General features: G+C 35.5%; 1 protein-coding gene across 4 annotated transcripts in view; it reads left to right on the top strand.

The window, feature by feature from the left end:
* TBC1D32 (TBC1 domain family member 32) overlaps positions 1-16073 on the top strand; it is a 182397-nt gene that overhangs the window by 98582 nt on the left and 67742 nt on the right. For all 4 annotated transcript variants that reach the window (XM_079939019.1, XM_079939017.1, XM_079939018.1 and 1 more), the window contains 3 exons: positions 7942-8064; positions 9390-9498; positions 10247-10343. In XM_079939019.1, coding sequence (XP_079795145.1) covers positions 7942-8064; positions 9390-9498; positions 10247-10343 — 329 coding nt within the window. The remainder of the gene's footprint in view (positions 1-7941; positions 8065-9389; positions 9499-10246; positions 10344-16073) is intronic.

Below are 16073 nucleotides of genomic sequence, written 5' to 3'. Positions count from 1 at the left end.
CCTTGCTAGAAGCTCCGTATAGTATCTAATCAGCCATTAAGTTTGAACATTGAATCTGCTGGATTAAAGGCTCAAGTGATAGAGTTTCTAGATTTGGAGCCTGCCTCAGATCTTATTCTAGCCTCTAGGTCACATAAAATTGATAGTTAGAGGTTACTTGATATAAATCAGAGAAGCATACCGAAATATTGTAGGTGTTGCTTCTAAAACTCACAGAGGCTAAAATCATGCATTATGTCACTTCCTTGGTGGTAAATAGTATAAGATTTAATAATATATCATGTATATTACATGTGATATCTTGACATTCTAGGGCACTAGAACTCAGAAACTTCACTGAGATGCCATTGAAATGTCCCAGTTTTTTGGATCTCTCACTCTCTGGCACACCTATTTTTTTTTTTTTTTTTAACTAAAACATGTAGAATGCCAGATACTTCCTTTTCACCTAGGTCCAGTTAACATATCATCGGTAGAGTAGTTTTTCATGATGACCTGAGGGATGATAGGACAGTCAAGGCTGCCCTGGACTAAATTTTGTTAAAATGAAAGATGTGTTACTGTCCATGTTGGGTGAAAGCAGACTGCTCCTGGTATTCACATTGGCCAAATTAGCAGTATCTTCTCAGTTAGAGGCTTTGTTAATTTACTCTCCTAAGGAGACTTCATCCTGATTATGTCTTTTGTTACATATAATTAACAGATACACTAAGGCAGGAAACATGTGCAGACTGAGCAATGCAGTATAAAGTGTCTAATAAAGATAGGGACTTAGCCTTCAGTGCCTGAGGTGAGATGAGAAAGCTGTTATTAGATGTCATCAATAAACCTGACTCAAATAAGGCAGTACGTTTTTTGTTTTTTTTTTTTTGCGGTACGCGGGCCTCTCACTGTTGTGGCCTCTCCCGTTGCGGAGCACAGGCTCCGGATGCGCAGGCTCAGTGGCCATGGCTCACGGGCCCAGCCGCTCCGCAGCATGTGGGATCTTCCCGGAACGGGGCATGAACCCGCGTCCCCTGCATCGACAGGCAACTCTCAACCACTGCGCCACCAGGGAAGCCCAGGCAGTAGATCTGATTGAATATCAACACAGGTATACAAATTCTTTCATGGAGTTACTACAGGGGCCTAGATCCTTTCCCACTTTAAATAGTCATGTCATGCCTCCAAAAGCTTTGCTGCAGGCAGACAAACTCTTATGTCTTCACCACCTTCAAACAGCAACACCATATCCCTGAGTGCTAGACTGTTTGGGTTCCTGGAAACCATAAGGCTATAATAGTGTCTGTAATATTTGCACATTGCTTAGGATTGTATGAAATAGAGAATGAACAGCTAAGGTCTGTGATTACTGTCTGTCTTTTGGTGTACAGAAACTTCTCTTATTTTGATGAAAGTAACCTATAACACCTAACAACCTGAGGGGGTTTGTGCCTGGGGTAGTTAGACTCCATCTAATTCTGTGTTCTGAGAGAGAGATACCCATACATATTCACAAACACTTTGAAATTTCTTCTGTGAAACTTACCGTTGATATCTTTACATTAACTTTATTTTTAATACTTTATCTGTCCATAAAAAACTGAAAATATACCATTAAAGCACTTATCCAATAATGAATTTGGATTCATCTTGGATAATTGTTGATTTTCTTTGGAATACTTCTTGATATAACTAACTTTATGTTTGAAATAAGCAGCAGATTTTTTTCTTAACTTCGGGAAATTTGGGTTGGGGCCAACAAAACTTAAACTTCACAATTTGTTACTTGTAAGCCTAATAATATGTAAGTTTTGAGACATGTTTTTATGGTCACTTTTCAAAAATTAATGGATATAAAATAATCTGCACACAACACTCCAATTCACTTTGTAAACCTAGCCTCATGGTTAGGCTAAAAAGATGGTCTTACTCAACTGGCTTTTTCTTCCATGTTTACTGTAGCTGCTAGCTTATACAAATATGCTGATATAATTAATGAAACATTAAGATCTGTTTATTAGATGATTACATGATTGAGTAGTAAATGGCACTCATTGTTATCAAGGCTTTTATGCATAATTATTAAAGTATGCATTGTTTTATTGGTGTTTTCGATTTGTTCATTTATTGCACACATGTTCATATTTCTTATAGATATAATGCTATACTTTTTCCCATTATCCACCCAAGCATGACACAAGTTTTTTATGAAATATTAAAAATATAAATCCTGCATAAAATATAAACATAAATTTAGCAAAGTGTTGTAGAATAAATGTCTACATAAAATCCCAGTCAAGTAAACAAAGAGAACTTACTAGTACTATGCATTTGTTGATCATGACTGCCTCCCATCTCCCTAATGGGTAACCACTATTCTGACTTTTATGGTATTTACTACTTTATTTTATATTTTTACTACTTAGTTATGTATTTCCAAAAAAATACATTTAATTTTGTTGCTTTTTGGGCTTTATTTTAGTGGTAGCATAGACTGTATACTCTGTGACATCTGACCTTTTATATGTAGCATTATGTTTCTAAGGTCAATACTCATTGCTATATGATATTCCATAGCATGAGTATACTGTGTTTTGTTTATATATTATGCTACTAGCAGACGTTTGAGATACTTATAGTTCTCTAGTTTTGGCTATTATAAACAACTACACGTGGAACATTAGCTACGTATCTCTGTGTGCATATATATACATAATTTTTTTGTGTGTTACAGAAAAGGTATCGAAATATTCAAAGGTATGTTTTTGAACTTCCTATTCTATTCAGTTGGATTTTGTTCATCCTTGTACAAATATTAGATTCTGTTAATTACTATAGCTTTATAATATGTTACAATAATTGATAGGGTGATTGTTCCCACTTGGTTCTTTTCCAAAAATATCGTGGCTACTTTTAGTCCTTTTTTTTCCATACAAATTTTAGAATCATCTTGTCACACAAACCAGCCCACTGGGATTTTAATTATCCTTGGATTGAATCTACAGATAAATAGTGAGTGAACTGACATCTTTATACTGAGTTTTCCAATCTGTAAACATTGTATATATCTCCATTTTATTTAAGTATTCTCTAATTACTCTCATTAGGACATTGGGGTTTTTTCCATAGGTCTTATATTTCTTTTGTTAATTTAATATTTGTAGCCTTATGTTCCCCAGTATATACTACAGTATGTGGCAATATCACCCAGTGGTTTGAGAGCATGGACTCTGGAACCACATCATCAAAGTGATTTTAGACAAGATTCGTAACCTCTCTATGCCTCCATTTCTTCGTATGTGAAATGGAGACAGTAACTCTACCTTCCTTGGAGTTATTGTGAGACTAAATATGTCACGTAAATTTAGGACGTGGTAAGCACTATATCTGAGATAAATGTCTGAGACTGTATAGATATACCAATTATTAATTCATTTAACTATTCTCCTTTAAATGCTTTTAGGTTGTTAGTGGAGCCATTTTGTTGAACTCTTACCACAAACTTTGTGGCTTAAAACATCACACACTTACCTCAGTTTCTCTCTACTTGGTTCTCTCTGCTTGGTTCCTTGTTCATAGTCTTACAAGGCTACAATCAAGGTGTCAGATGGGGCTGTGATCTCTTTTGAAGCTCAATCAGGAAAGTATCTGTTTCCAAACTCACAGATTTTTGGCAGAATGTAGTTCCTTATGGTTTTAGGACTGAAGGTCATATTTTCTTGCTGCTTAGAGGCTAGAGGCCTTGCAGCTTTGTTAATTGAAGTCTGCCCTCAATTCTTAGAGGCTACCTGTAGTTCCTTGCCACGTGGTTTCTCCAGTATGGCTGCTTGCTTCTTCAAAGCCAGCAGAGTAGAGAGACTCCAGCGAGAATGGCATACTGTTCTTCAAACATGCCAGTCATGCTCTCAGCCTTCAGTCCCTTGCTCAAGCTGTTTGCTCTGCCTTGGAACGTTTATCCCTCAGATAGCTCCATGGCTTGTTTCTTCATTTCTTTTAGGTCTTTACCCAGGTGTCACCTTCTTGCCGAGGTCTTTCCTAACTACCTTATTTGAAATTGCGTACAGTGATCTATCCCCACTGCTCTCTTGTTACAACTCCTTATTCACTTCCCTGCTTTAGTTGTATCCATGCTGTGTTTTTGTTGTTGTTGTTGTTCACTGTCCCCCTCCTCTAGTATTTAGCATTCCATAAAGACTGGGATTTGTGTGCATGTGTGTTCAGTGAGGTATCCTTGGCACTTAAAACAGTAATAGGCACTTAGTAGGTATTCAACCAATATTTCTTAAAATCAAGTAAATTGAATTTTATGTCATGGGGAAGGGTAGTTTCCAAATAAACAGTTTTATCATCTTCTGATAATGAACATCATTATTTCCTTTCAGATAGCATTCCTCTTTTTCTTATCTTTTTTGCATTGGCTTAAACTTCTAAAACAATGCTAAATAATGGACAGTTTTGCTGTTTTCATGACCTTAATGGGAATGCTATTTTTTGGAGGACAGGGAGTAGAGAGTGGATGTTGAATCTTAGATTAAGTAGCTTTCAAGCATCTGGTCAGATGATTATATATTTTCTATTACATATAGATGTCATGAATTATATCAGGAGATGTTTCAATATTAAACTATCCTTTTCTTCCTGGAATGAACGGTGCTTGATCACAGTATGCTATTCTTTTAATTTACTGCTGGATCAAATTTGCTAACCTTACATTATTCCTAGTATTTGTAGGATTTTAAAAGTCTTACATCGTTTGTTAAAGTTTCTATTTACTCATTCCCTAATGAGAATTCAGTCCAGGCATGGATCTGCTTTCAGAGCTACTCTAATTCACCTTGGATCGTCTAATTGTCCATCTAGAGTCTATAGACTCCTCTTTTCAAATCATAAACTAGAGGATGTTGAGGTTATTTTCATTACCTGTTCACTGATTTAGTAACCTAAAGAAAGTAGAAAGGTTACTAGGTCCTCCCTAAACCTTTATAACTTAAAGCCTTATTACCTAGTTGGTGACAACTTGATCCTTCTTATTTTTCTAACAAAACATCTGAAGTCATCCTTGGTATCTTTCTTCTTTTTGCTCCACATATTCCGTCCACCAGGAAATTCTATCTGCCTTTGACATATTTTAAATTCCTCTATATATTTGCATCTGTTTGAATTTTCTTTTGTTTATTCATGCCATTACTACACTTTTAAAATTTTCACAGCTTTGTAATGTGTGTTACTATCTGGTGTTAGACCTCCTCCCAGTATTGCTTCATTGTCCTGCTGGTATTGAATGTTGCTGTGGGTATATCTGAGAACAGCTTGATTCCCTTCCCCCCAACCCCAACTCTGTTAGTGACTTACCTTTTCCCCTGGATACCCCAGTGGTTCTTTCTCTAAGTCTAATAGCTCTGTCTCAATGTTGACTCTTTTGGTTCAGTTTACCCTGGACATGCTGTCATGGTTGCTTTTCTCGTGGAATTTGAGTAGTATCTCTAAAGATGTATCCTGTTAGGTTATTTCTGTTTTCTCTTCAAGAAATCAGTAGTTTAAATTCTTTATTTTCATTATGTTTTTCACACTCTCATTCTGTTCCCCGTATCATTTATTGTGCTTTTAGCAGCATCTGTTCTTTTTTGCTATTTCTAATTGTGCATTAATTTCTGTGACACTTTTGTTCTTCTGCTTCTTTCCTTAGCTCTGCCAGTTCATGTTTTATCTTTTCTGGTTGTTTTGCTGTTTTTTCCCTGTGCTTATTCAGCTCTACTTTGTGCAAAGAGCTTATTGGAGACTACTGCTTTATTAAACTTTTCAGTTGAGAGATAATTGCAATATAATACTCTGTAAGTTATACAACCTGTTGATACATTTATATAACTTAAAGAATTCACGGACAATTATTTGGTCATAGTTTTGGAGTGTATAATGGCTGCCCTGTGTGTTTGTATTTGCCATCTGCTCATCCTGTTATTTCCTCCTTTTTCTTGGAGCACCTTTTTATGCGTCCTGTGGTATTTGTTTTTGGAGGAGTGTGAGTTCTTTCATCATCAGCTGTTTACATGAGGCTCGTGTTGAAGAGAAGTTATGGTCATGTTCCCAGTTAGTTGAACTTTTTCTGTGGGCCTGAGTTTTCGGTCTGTGTATGTTTTTGTGTTGTCCCTGCCAATCTCACTATGCATGTAGTCAGTTTTAATTATTAATAATTGTCTCTATAACCTGTAACCAATAACTAATAATTGATTTGTCTGTGACTCCATGTTCTACCTTGTTTCTTCTATTACTACGAACCATAATAGGACCAGGGATCTTCCTGCCTCTGTCTCGTGCATCCTGTTTCCACTATTGTAAACAGAGTTTCATCTGAGTATACTCCTCATTTCTGAAAATTTTGTTTCTATGAATTTTTTTGAGAAATTAATTCTGTTGTTTTTCATGGGCAGCCATGACATCCTTTCTCAGTTTCTTTCCTTCCCATAGTGGTCTTTGCCCAATTTTGATTGCCCTTGACTGTCCTTCAGCTCATTTTGTGGCTAAACATTTTTATGATCTTTTCCTTCCTTCTCAATCCTTGGGGTTATTTCTAGGCTGAGAAAAGGGAAATACCAACTTACACTACCATCTTTAAACTAGAAGTCTAAGTATTCTTTTCATTTTATCTAGCACAAATGTTCTTACTTTTATAAACTAAGTATGGAACATTTCTCTAAATTGATAGTAGATTTTCCCTTAGTTTTGGATAAATTTGGTTAGTTTAGCCAGGTTCTGGGGAGTGATATTGAATTGCCATTTTTGACTGTTAAATGCATCCACCAAACATTTTTCTATTTATGGATGCTATTGACTAGATAAAACATGTGATTGCACCAAAATTCAAAAACTGTAAAAGATATACTGTGAGCAGTATATTCCCTTCAGTCTGTCAGATTCCAACCACCGCCCCCCCCCACCCAGCCCAGCTAGCAACTCTTACCAGTTTCTTTTTTGTCTTTAGAGAGGGATTCTACGTAGAAACAAATATGTACTTAAATATGTATTCAAATGTTTCTCCATTTTGGTTCAAATGCTACCACTATGCACGTCTTGTGCCTCTTCTTTTTTACTTAACATACCTTGGAGATAGTTCCTGTGTGACTCAAAATGCATTCTCACAGTTTTTGGTTGAATCATGATCAAAACAAAATTTTCACATTCATTTTATTTTTCTTTTAATTTATAACTTCCTTTATCCCCTCTTTTTTTATGAACATTTTTTTTCCAGAAGAAATATATAATGTGTAGTATTCTCCAAATTCTGGTTTTTGTGTTGACTGTTTCCCTCTTGTGGCGTCTTTTTACATATTTCTCTGAGCCTTGTATCAGTATAAACTGATAATGAGATATCTAGGATTGGTTAGTTTCAGGCTCTGTTTTTTTGGCAAGAATATTTTGTAGATGGTACACTCACTGTGCATCCTCTTGCATCACAATAGAAGCCTCATGATTTCTACTTTTAGTAATGTTAAGATAGATCATTGTGTTTTGGTGTTCTCAGCTTTATCTGACAATTATAAAGTTAGCCATTGACATTTCACCTAATAAATATTTCCTGGATTGGTAGCAAGATGATTCTGTCATTCCTTCTGTATTTAATTGAGTAAAAAGTGGTGGCAATTTGTAGTTTTTATAGATTTGCTAATGTTCCCTAATTAATTTTTAAATTAAGTATCAGTTGAGAATAAAATTTATTATTCCTAGATTTAGATAAATTTTTAAACTAGATTAGAAATAACCCATGGTCTTTAAATGATATTTCAATTAGAAAATTTTTTGAGGTCAATTATTCAAAATGATTAAAAATATATCTGAAATAACTACATGATTTTTCTTACAAAATTTTTATTTCCATGTCTCTTGGTTTGAGACACCAAGAAAGTTTCTAAACTTTTAGGATATATTTTTGAAAATCTACTTTTATTGTTCCTTTTTATTTAGGTTATTAAGTGTGGTATGCTGTGATCTAGACACTCTTCTCCTATTGGAGGCTCAGTATCAAGTATCTGAAATGTTACTAAATGCTCAAGAAGAAAATACCTTAGAGACCTCTGACAGTCACAGGTAAAAAAAAATAATAATAATAAAATAATTAAGAGACAATAACAGCTTTCTTTACAGATGTTCTGTTGAGGCAGTAATTTTCTGTACAGTTTATTTAATGTTTTTCCATTATCTGAATTCAGTAGATTTAAATAAGAGTAAAAGGCAATAAAGCATAAATGTCACAGTTAAAAAGATTGTAGACAATGTTCTTGGAGACAGCTTACAGAGTACTACTTTCTAAATTTCTGTTTAGTTTTTTGTTTTTTAATTAAGTCCTAACTTTACTAAGTTGTATCAGCTTTAAATTCAGACTCATGTGAAAGATGACCCATTAAACAAAATGTTTGATTTTTGTGTCCCTTATAGAGGCAATTTTTACTTCATTCTCTTAATTATGTTAGTTCATAGTTATAAATTCTGATTATTGCAAAACGAGGTTATGGTAATATCTTGAAAACTTTTTTCTATTAATATGTCATACTTACCATTACCTTGATTCGGTTGACATATCTTGAACACACATTCAATAGCTGGCATTGTTTTTGTGTCTGTAATTTAAAAAAAGTGTGCCTCCACTCTAGCTAGACCTTGGAAAAATAGTACAGAATACCAGGCCACATTACTGAATACTCTAGGTTTGATATAGAAGGATAGTATTAACAGCTGCAGGAAGTGTGGAGGATACAAAGTGAAGAATTTGAATTAAGTCACTGGGTCTAGAACTTAAGGGAACTTTGGCTAAGAATGTGGTTTCCCTGGTGACACAGTGGTTAAGAATCTGCCTGCCAATGTAGGAGATATGGGTTTGAACCCTGGTCCGGGAAGATCCCACATGCCACGGAGCAACTAAGCCCATGTGCCACAACTAGTGAACCTGCGTGCCACAACTACTGAAGCCTGCACGCCTAGAGCCTATGCTCCACAACAAGAGAAGCCACGGCAATGAGAAGCCCACGCAAGGCAGAGTAGCCCCGGCTCTCTACAACTAGAGAGAAAGCCTGTGTACAGCAACAAAGACCCAACGCAGCCAAAAATAAATAAAATGAATAAATTTTAAAATGTGATAGAGTTGGTGTGGAAATAATGCACATCTTAATCCCATTTCTTTATAACATGTGACATTTATCAAGGAAATATTCTTAATCTCATTCATCTCATTATATGAATTATATCTCCAATTCTTTGCTCTGTAGCTAAGAAAGCTGTAAGATAAAAAGTGAATTTATTTTTCAGACTCTTCTATAGAAATTGTATTGCTTTTTTCTTCTACTTTCCACTGACATGATCTTAAAATAAAATCATATTCAATTAAGGCAGTAACAGTTGATATATTTATTTTTCAGAGATTTTATAATTGATAGCTTATCAGTGGAGAGAAATCATGTTCTTGTTAGAATAAATCTTATTGGGGGGCCAATGGAACGAATTTTGCCTCCAAGGATACTAGAGAAGGTAAGTGGGGTAAAGAGGAGGGGGGAATGTTTTTCTGACATTTTGAAGCAAGGTAGCCAGCTCAAGTGACAATAAACAACTTCTGAATATCCACATCACAGAATTGAACTTTTGTCACTAGAAAAACTTTAGGATGCAAGTAAACACTTTCTAATGAAAATAGCATTCTTCAAGGCAAGGTGTCTTGAGTGGTAGTTTGTGTTGCAGAGTAGGATATTCTTTTATTAAAAACTTGTCATTTTCCTTGTGTGTCTTTGAACACATATTAAAATTTTTTCACTTTTAATATCTTTCCCCTTCATGATACCTGATTTTTATTAGATGACTAATTCTTATTGTGTTTCATTGGCTATATTGAGTACCTCTCGTTTCATCAGTATCCATAGAGTTTGGTTTTCTCTTGAAGGGTTTTTTTGTTATTTTTACTGTTGTTTGTTGTTATATTAAGTACTTCACTCCAAGAATGGTGAGCTAGAAATGATTGACAGCATAAGAGAAATAGTTTTGTGAGCAGTCTAGTTGCTACACCAAGTTATCATATTTGTCTTTAGTACTTATTTAATGTTGTTTCTATATTTCATTTTAGTTAGTATCCATTAGAGTGTTGAATTATAATGTCAGATAACTTTTGGTTAGTTATGCTACAACTCTGGAATTTATGAAACAAAAGCCAATTTAAGTGATATTTCAGAAGGTCTTAAAATTTAATATTAAACTACTTCCTAAAGTCATCTGTCTTCTTTTTTAGGGTGATGATCCATATCCTTGGCCAATGTTTTCATCATACCCTTTACCAAACTGCTATTTGTCAGACGGTGTTACGAGAAATGCTGATCTAAAACAAGGTAAAACATTTACCATCAAGTGCCATGTTTTACTGCTTTTTATTTTTGTTATACTTTGAAAAAAGATAAAGTATTATGAAGGGAGATTAATACTATTTTTCATTCAGCTCATATACCTGAATCCATATATGTCTGTTTCTTTGTAAGTTTTCATGATTTCACATGTTCCTTACTAAATGAATATTTGTATGATGCTGAATAGTTCTTATCAGAACTATTTTTTTTGCTTTAAAAAAGGGAATTAGTGATTTTCGATGAATTAATTCTCGATACGTAGAACTTTATTCCACAGATTAATATTTTTTAATATCTGTGTGCCATACGTAAGTCCTGTGTGCTCAGGACTTAAAATATAAATGTTATATAAATATAATAAAATAAAAATTCTGATATTTTTGACCTTTTAGGGAATACATTCAAGTAATTAGACAATTGTATGGTAATACCGTGTGATAGGAACTAAATATATAGAAAAATGTGTAGCCTGCTAGGGTAGCACATAAGCAGATGCTCTTCCAAAGAGCACTGAGTTTAAAGTGAGACGTGAAGTAGGTGTTTTCTGGGTATTAGAAGAGCGTTTTTGACAGAGGAAACAGCAGTGAGACTAAAAGGAGCAAATTATATTAAGAAACATGAGTAGTTCAAGGATGTATGAGATTTGGACTGTGAGGACAAGAGTGACCAGAGATAAGTCTTCGGCAGGTAAGCCAAGTTCAGCCATAAGACCAGGGTACCTCAAGTTCAGGTATTTAGACTTTATCATAAGAGCAATAAAAATTCAAGCAGTTTTTAGACTTGAGAATCCTAAGATGAAATATGAAGATTTTAAACCATTAATTAGAGAAGTTAAATCTTAGTATCAACATGATCTCCTTGTACTATCAAACTTGCATTGGAAAGAAATAACGTATATAATTCATTTCATGTAGGTTAGATTCCACAGAGTGGTTGTTGAAAAATAAGAAATTTTTCTTCTATGTGAGGACTTCATAAGCCACTTACTTTTCCCAGTGTTTACTTGCCTTAAATCAATCAATAGAGGCCATCAATTGATACATGTTTTTATTTCTATCCAGTGTTTAAGATATACACTGTGTATCTCACAATTGCATGGAGACAAATTTCTATTTGTTTTCTGTCTACCTAGGTTAGGGAAAGAGAATGTGAGGGATTTTTAAAAGTTTTTAATACTTGTCTTTTTAATACACTTTTAAAATTTTGTCGTATGTTTTTCTCGTGTGACCTAATTCAGAGATGTGGGAGCAATATTAAGTATTTTTCAAGAAGAAACTCTTAAAAGAATATCATTTTGGACTCTTACCACTGACTTGCATCTTTCAGTGAACCCAGTCTTTTATGTCTTCCTCTCCTACTTTCAGTCTTTTTAATCAGTCTTTATATTTTGTCATTCTGTCTTTAGGTTTCATTATGTATTCGCCTACTCATTCCTTTATTCAACATGTTTCTTGAGTGCTGATTATCAGGTACTTCACTAAGCACCGGATATAAGATGATGTATAGCATATGATCTATTCTTCGTGCCTCAAGCATTCAGCCCTTTTCCTTGTTACCATATAGCATCATTACCTTTGCTAAATTTCGCTTGGAAACAAATATATCTTTTCTTTTGAACAGCAAATTCATTCATTGTCAGTCTTACTTTGTGACTGCCATATTAGATAGTTTGTTTCTTCAAAGTATAATAGTTTGATAAAAAATATATGCTTTATTTTAAAATGACCAAGGCAGACAAATCAGAAAGTAAGATTAAATGGATAGTTCCCTGAGAAGGAAAAAAAAAAAAAAAATCGATTCCTAGGAATCAGTGCTCAGAGGAGTATAATATTTTTCCCTGCTCTACTCTTATAAGTGATTTAGAAAAGGGAGTAATAATAGCTTATCTGTCTAGCCCAGAAGATAACTGCAGAATGGTTATTAACCTCTAGTAAGCCTGTAATGCTGCCAGGCAGTCATATAGTGTGTCCACAGGTCCATTTACTCTCCTAGTCTCCTAGATGACTGTTTTCAAATATTCTCTTTCATCAAACCTTCCTAACCTCTTCCCAGTCTTTCCTATCAGATGATAACTCTGTTTCCTTTTTTTTTTAAACTGAGGAAATAGAAACAGTCAGCTTCCATGTGCTCCTGATACATGTCAGCTCACTCGGCTGCATCTGTGCCAATTTAGATTTCGTATTACTATGAATATAACTGCAAATGTTAATTACAAAGTCCAGTTTCTCCATTTGTGCCCTGCATTCCATCCTCTTTTTTGCAAAGATACTGCTTTTAACAGTTCTCCCTTTTTCTTTATTGCTTTTTTTGTGGGTGGGGGTTGGGTGTGGATCTCCACTATAGCTTTCCTACAGGCCAGCAAGCATGCTGTTAATTTTTCCATATTTAAAATATCTTCTTTTGAATTTACTTTCCCCTCTCTACAATCCCATTTCTGTCCTCCTCCTGCAAAATTCCTTGAAGGAGTTGTCTAATCTTAATATTGTAGTTATTCTCTTTCCATGCTCTCTTGAATCCACTTGAAAGCTAATCAGGCTTTCACTCTTACCATTCTACCATGATTAAATCGACAGGTCAGATCTCATCCTCATCCTACTACACCCAGCATTAAAACTTAAAATGTTTGGGGCTTCCCTGGTGGCGCAATGGTTGAGAGCCCACCTGCCGATGCAGGGGATGCGGGTTCCTGCCCCGGTCTGGGAGGATCCCACATGCGGCGGAGCAGCTGGGCCCGTGAGCCATGGCCGCTGAGCCTGCGCGTCCGGAGCCTGTGCTCCGCAACGGGAGAGGACACAACAGTGAGAGGCCCGTGTACCGCAAAAAAAAAAAAAACAAATAAAACTTAAAATGTTTGATGCCTCTCTTTTTTGAAATTTTCTTATTTGGCTTTCAGAAAGTACATTATCTAATTTTCTTCCCCCCTGCTGCATTTCTGGCAAATTCTTCATCTCTTTTGTTGGATCTTTCACATCTCTCCAACCTCTAAACTTTGGAGTGCCCCAGGTCTCGGTTCTTTTTTTTTTTTGTCTGTACTTATTCTTTTGGGGATTTTGTCTAGTCTCATGACTAAGATACCGTCCAGTACACTCTGATTTATATCTTAAACCCGTATTTCTACTTGACTGTGTACTCATATCAGTTTACTTGACATCTTTACTAGGACGGTTAATAAACATATCAAATTTAACACGTCTGAGATAAATTTCTGATACTTGGTATTCTTCCTCATTTCAAAAAGGACAACTTTATGCTTCCAGTTCTTTAGGCAATAAACCTGAAGGTTTTCTTTGACTCCTTCTGTCTTCATAACCCCACATCTAATGTGTCAGCAAATGCTCTTGATCCTTCATATCGGAAATAAAACCACTTTTCACTCATCTACTACCACCCTCGTCTCTCACCTGTATTATTGTAGTAACCTGTTCAGTTTGTTTCCAACACAGCAGCCACAGGAATGGCTACTGAAATGTGGGTTGGATCATTTAACTCCTCTACTTGAAACCCTCTCATGACTCCACTATAGCCTACAAGGCCCAACTCATTTGTGCCTGCCTTTCTGTCACATGTTCTGTTTTAATTTAGTACAATTTCAATTTTCTTTATTTAACTTCATATTTTCCCACCATATTGGACAGCAACTTCTAGCTGCCTTTCTGTTTGTACCTAAAACACAAGTGTTTGAATAAGACATTATTCTCAATTTAACAGCAGTACCTAATACTTCCTCCTAATAGTGGTCCTGGCATTATTGTGGTTCTTGTTAAGCAGGAGAGAATGATCTAGGTACCAGTCAGTGGATAGCCAAAGAGGTACCTCAGGAAGCGATTTTGCATAGGTACGTACTGAGTCAAATATGAATCAAATATATGTCGTTCTGGTATTGCCGATGTATCACTCACCCTATACTCGTAGAAGAATGGCAGAAAATGGGAGAGGAAATCAGAAGCACATCTGATTTTGATAGTACGTAAGAGAATACAGTGATGATATCTCTGTAACCTCAGTGAGAATAATGGAGCCAAACGTATTTCTAGCAGATACAAGTCTAAATTGAAAGTAATGTTCCTGGTTAAACTGTTCAATGTTAAACATTAATTATGCATTTAAAAATACTGTTTAAGCAGGCTTCCCTGGTGGCGCAGTGGTTGAGAGTCCGCCTGCCGTTGCGGGGGATGCAGGTTCATGCCCCGGTCCGGGAGGATCCCACATGCCACGGAGTGGCTGGGCCCGTGAGCCATGGCCGCTGGGCATGTGCATCCAGAGCCTGTGCTCCGCGACGGGAGAGGCCACAACAGTGAGAGGCCCACGTACCGCAAAAAAAAAAAAAAAAAAAAAAAAAAATACTGTTTAAGCAATACTTTAAGATACAAATAGCTATTTTAAAAGCAAGTGTTCATATACTTGCTTTTTAGATTTAGAGGTAATAATTCACTGATTCTGATAGGTGTTATTCTAGTCATTTGCACTTCAATATTTGGGATATCATTTCATCGTTGTGGAAAAAATATCACTGTAGTTGTGTGCACATGGTGACATTCACCTAATTTGTCTCCCAGCTTCTAGATTTATCCTTCTTGCTACACTTAGCATTTCCTCATCTGTTAAATTGCCTCTTGTTAGTTCCTTGGCATCAGTGTTAGCTATTAGATGATTTATCTTCATCTGTGAATAAGAATCTTGAGACATCATTTGGTTCAGTTATTTTTCTTTGTATTCATTTTTAGGGTCACCATATTAAAATGTAAAAGCCCTTTAAAAGCTGATTAATATTATTTATGTACATATGTCACATATGTGAACATACCTAAATCATCATACATAAAAATCTATTCCAAAATATCATCTCTCTGATATCTGAGAGTTGAGAAAAGTAGGAAGAAATGTGTTAGTATGGTAACTTATTGTTCCTGTGCAGAAGATAAGAGGGAAGGGGAGCCGGAGAAAGAAGAGTTTGTATGGTGGTTAAAACCAAGTACCTGTTAGCATGCACTACTAGAGATTAACTCATAATTCCTTTCCCATACGAAGCAGGAAGATTGTGAGATAGCAATCTGTTTTGTTTTGTTTTTGTTTTCCTAAGCTAAAATTAGATCTCCCAGGAGTTATAACATCCCTAGCCACTAGTATATGTTCCATTTTGATGTGTTCAGGATGGGTACTTCTTTCTCTAAGGAGGAAGGGAAATTCAGTACTTCCATACTGGGAAATAAAAATAGCTTGAGGAGTTGGATAGTGTACTCTGGGTATTGAAAGCATCAGAGAGAAATATCTTAATAAAATGAAAAATAAGCTCTTCTTACTTCCCTTTCTAGCATCTTCCATTCACTTTATTTTTTATTTTATAATGTTTATTCAGGCTGAATTATAAAAATCAGCAGTCTAGATTATGCCTGTATCCTATATACCTTACTACTGTAGAATTTCTATCTTTATCAAGAAACTGTTTGGAAATATATTTACTTCGTTGGGGCTGGTGTCTTCAAAGTGGAGAGTAAGTTGGTGGTGGTGGTGGGTTTTGTTTGTTTTTTGTTTGTTTTGTTTTTTTTGTTGGTGGTCATTGCCTGTGTGTTTCTAGTATTCCTAACAGGGCCAACAGAGTAGCAGCTGCACAGCAATAACTCACAAGGTTACTGACTGCCAGGCCATTGGCAATGATTGCTATTCTTTGATCTTAGAAATTCACATGGCTGCTCATTGAAAGCCTCAAACATATTA

Source organism: Stenella coeruleoalba, assembly GCF_951394435.1.
Source record: "Stenella coeruleoalba genome assembly, chromosome: 12".
NCBI classification, from domain to species: Eukaryota; Metazoa; Chordata; class Mammalia; order Artiodactyla; family Delphinidae; genus Stenella; species Stenella coeruleoalba.
The sequence above is the reverse complement of the archived record's forward strand: the minus strand, read 5'-3'. Positions and strand labels throughout refer to the sequence as shown.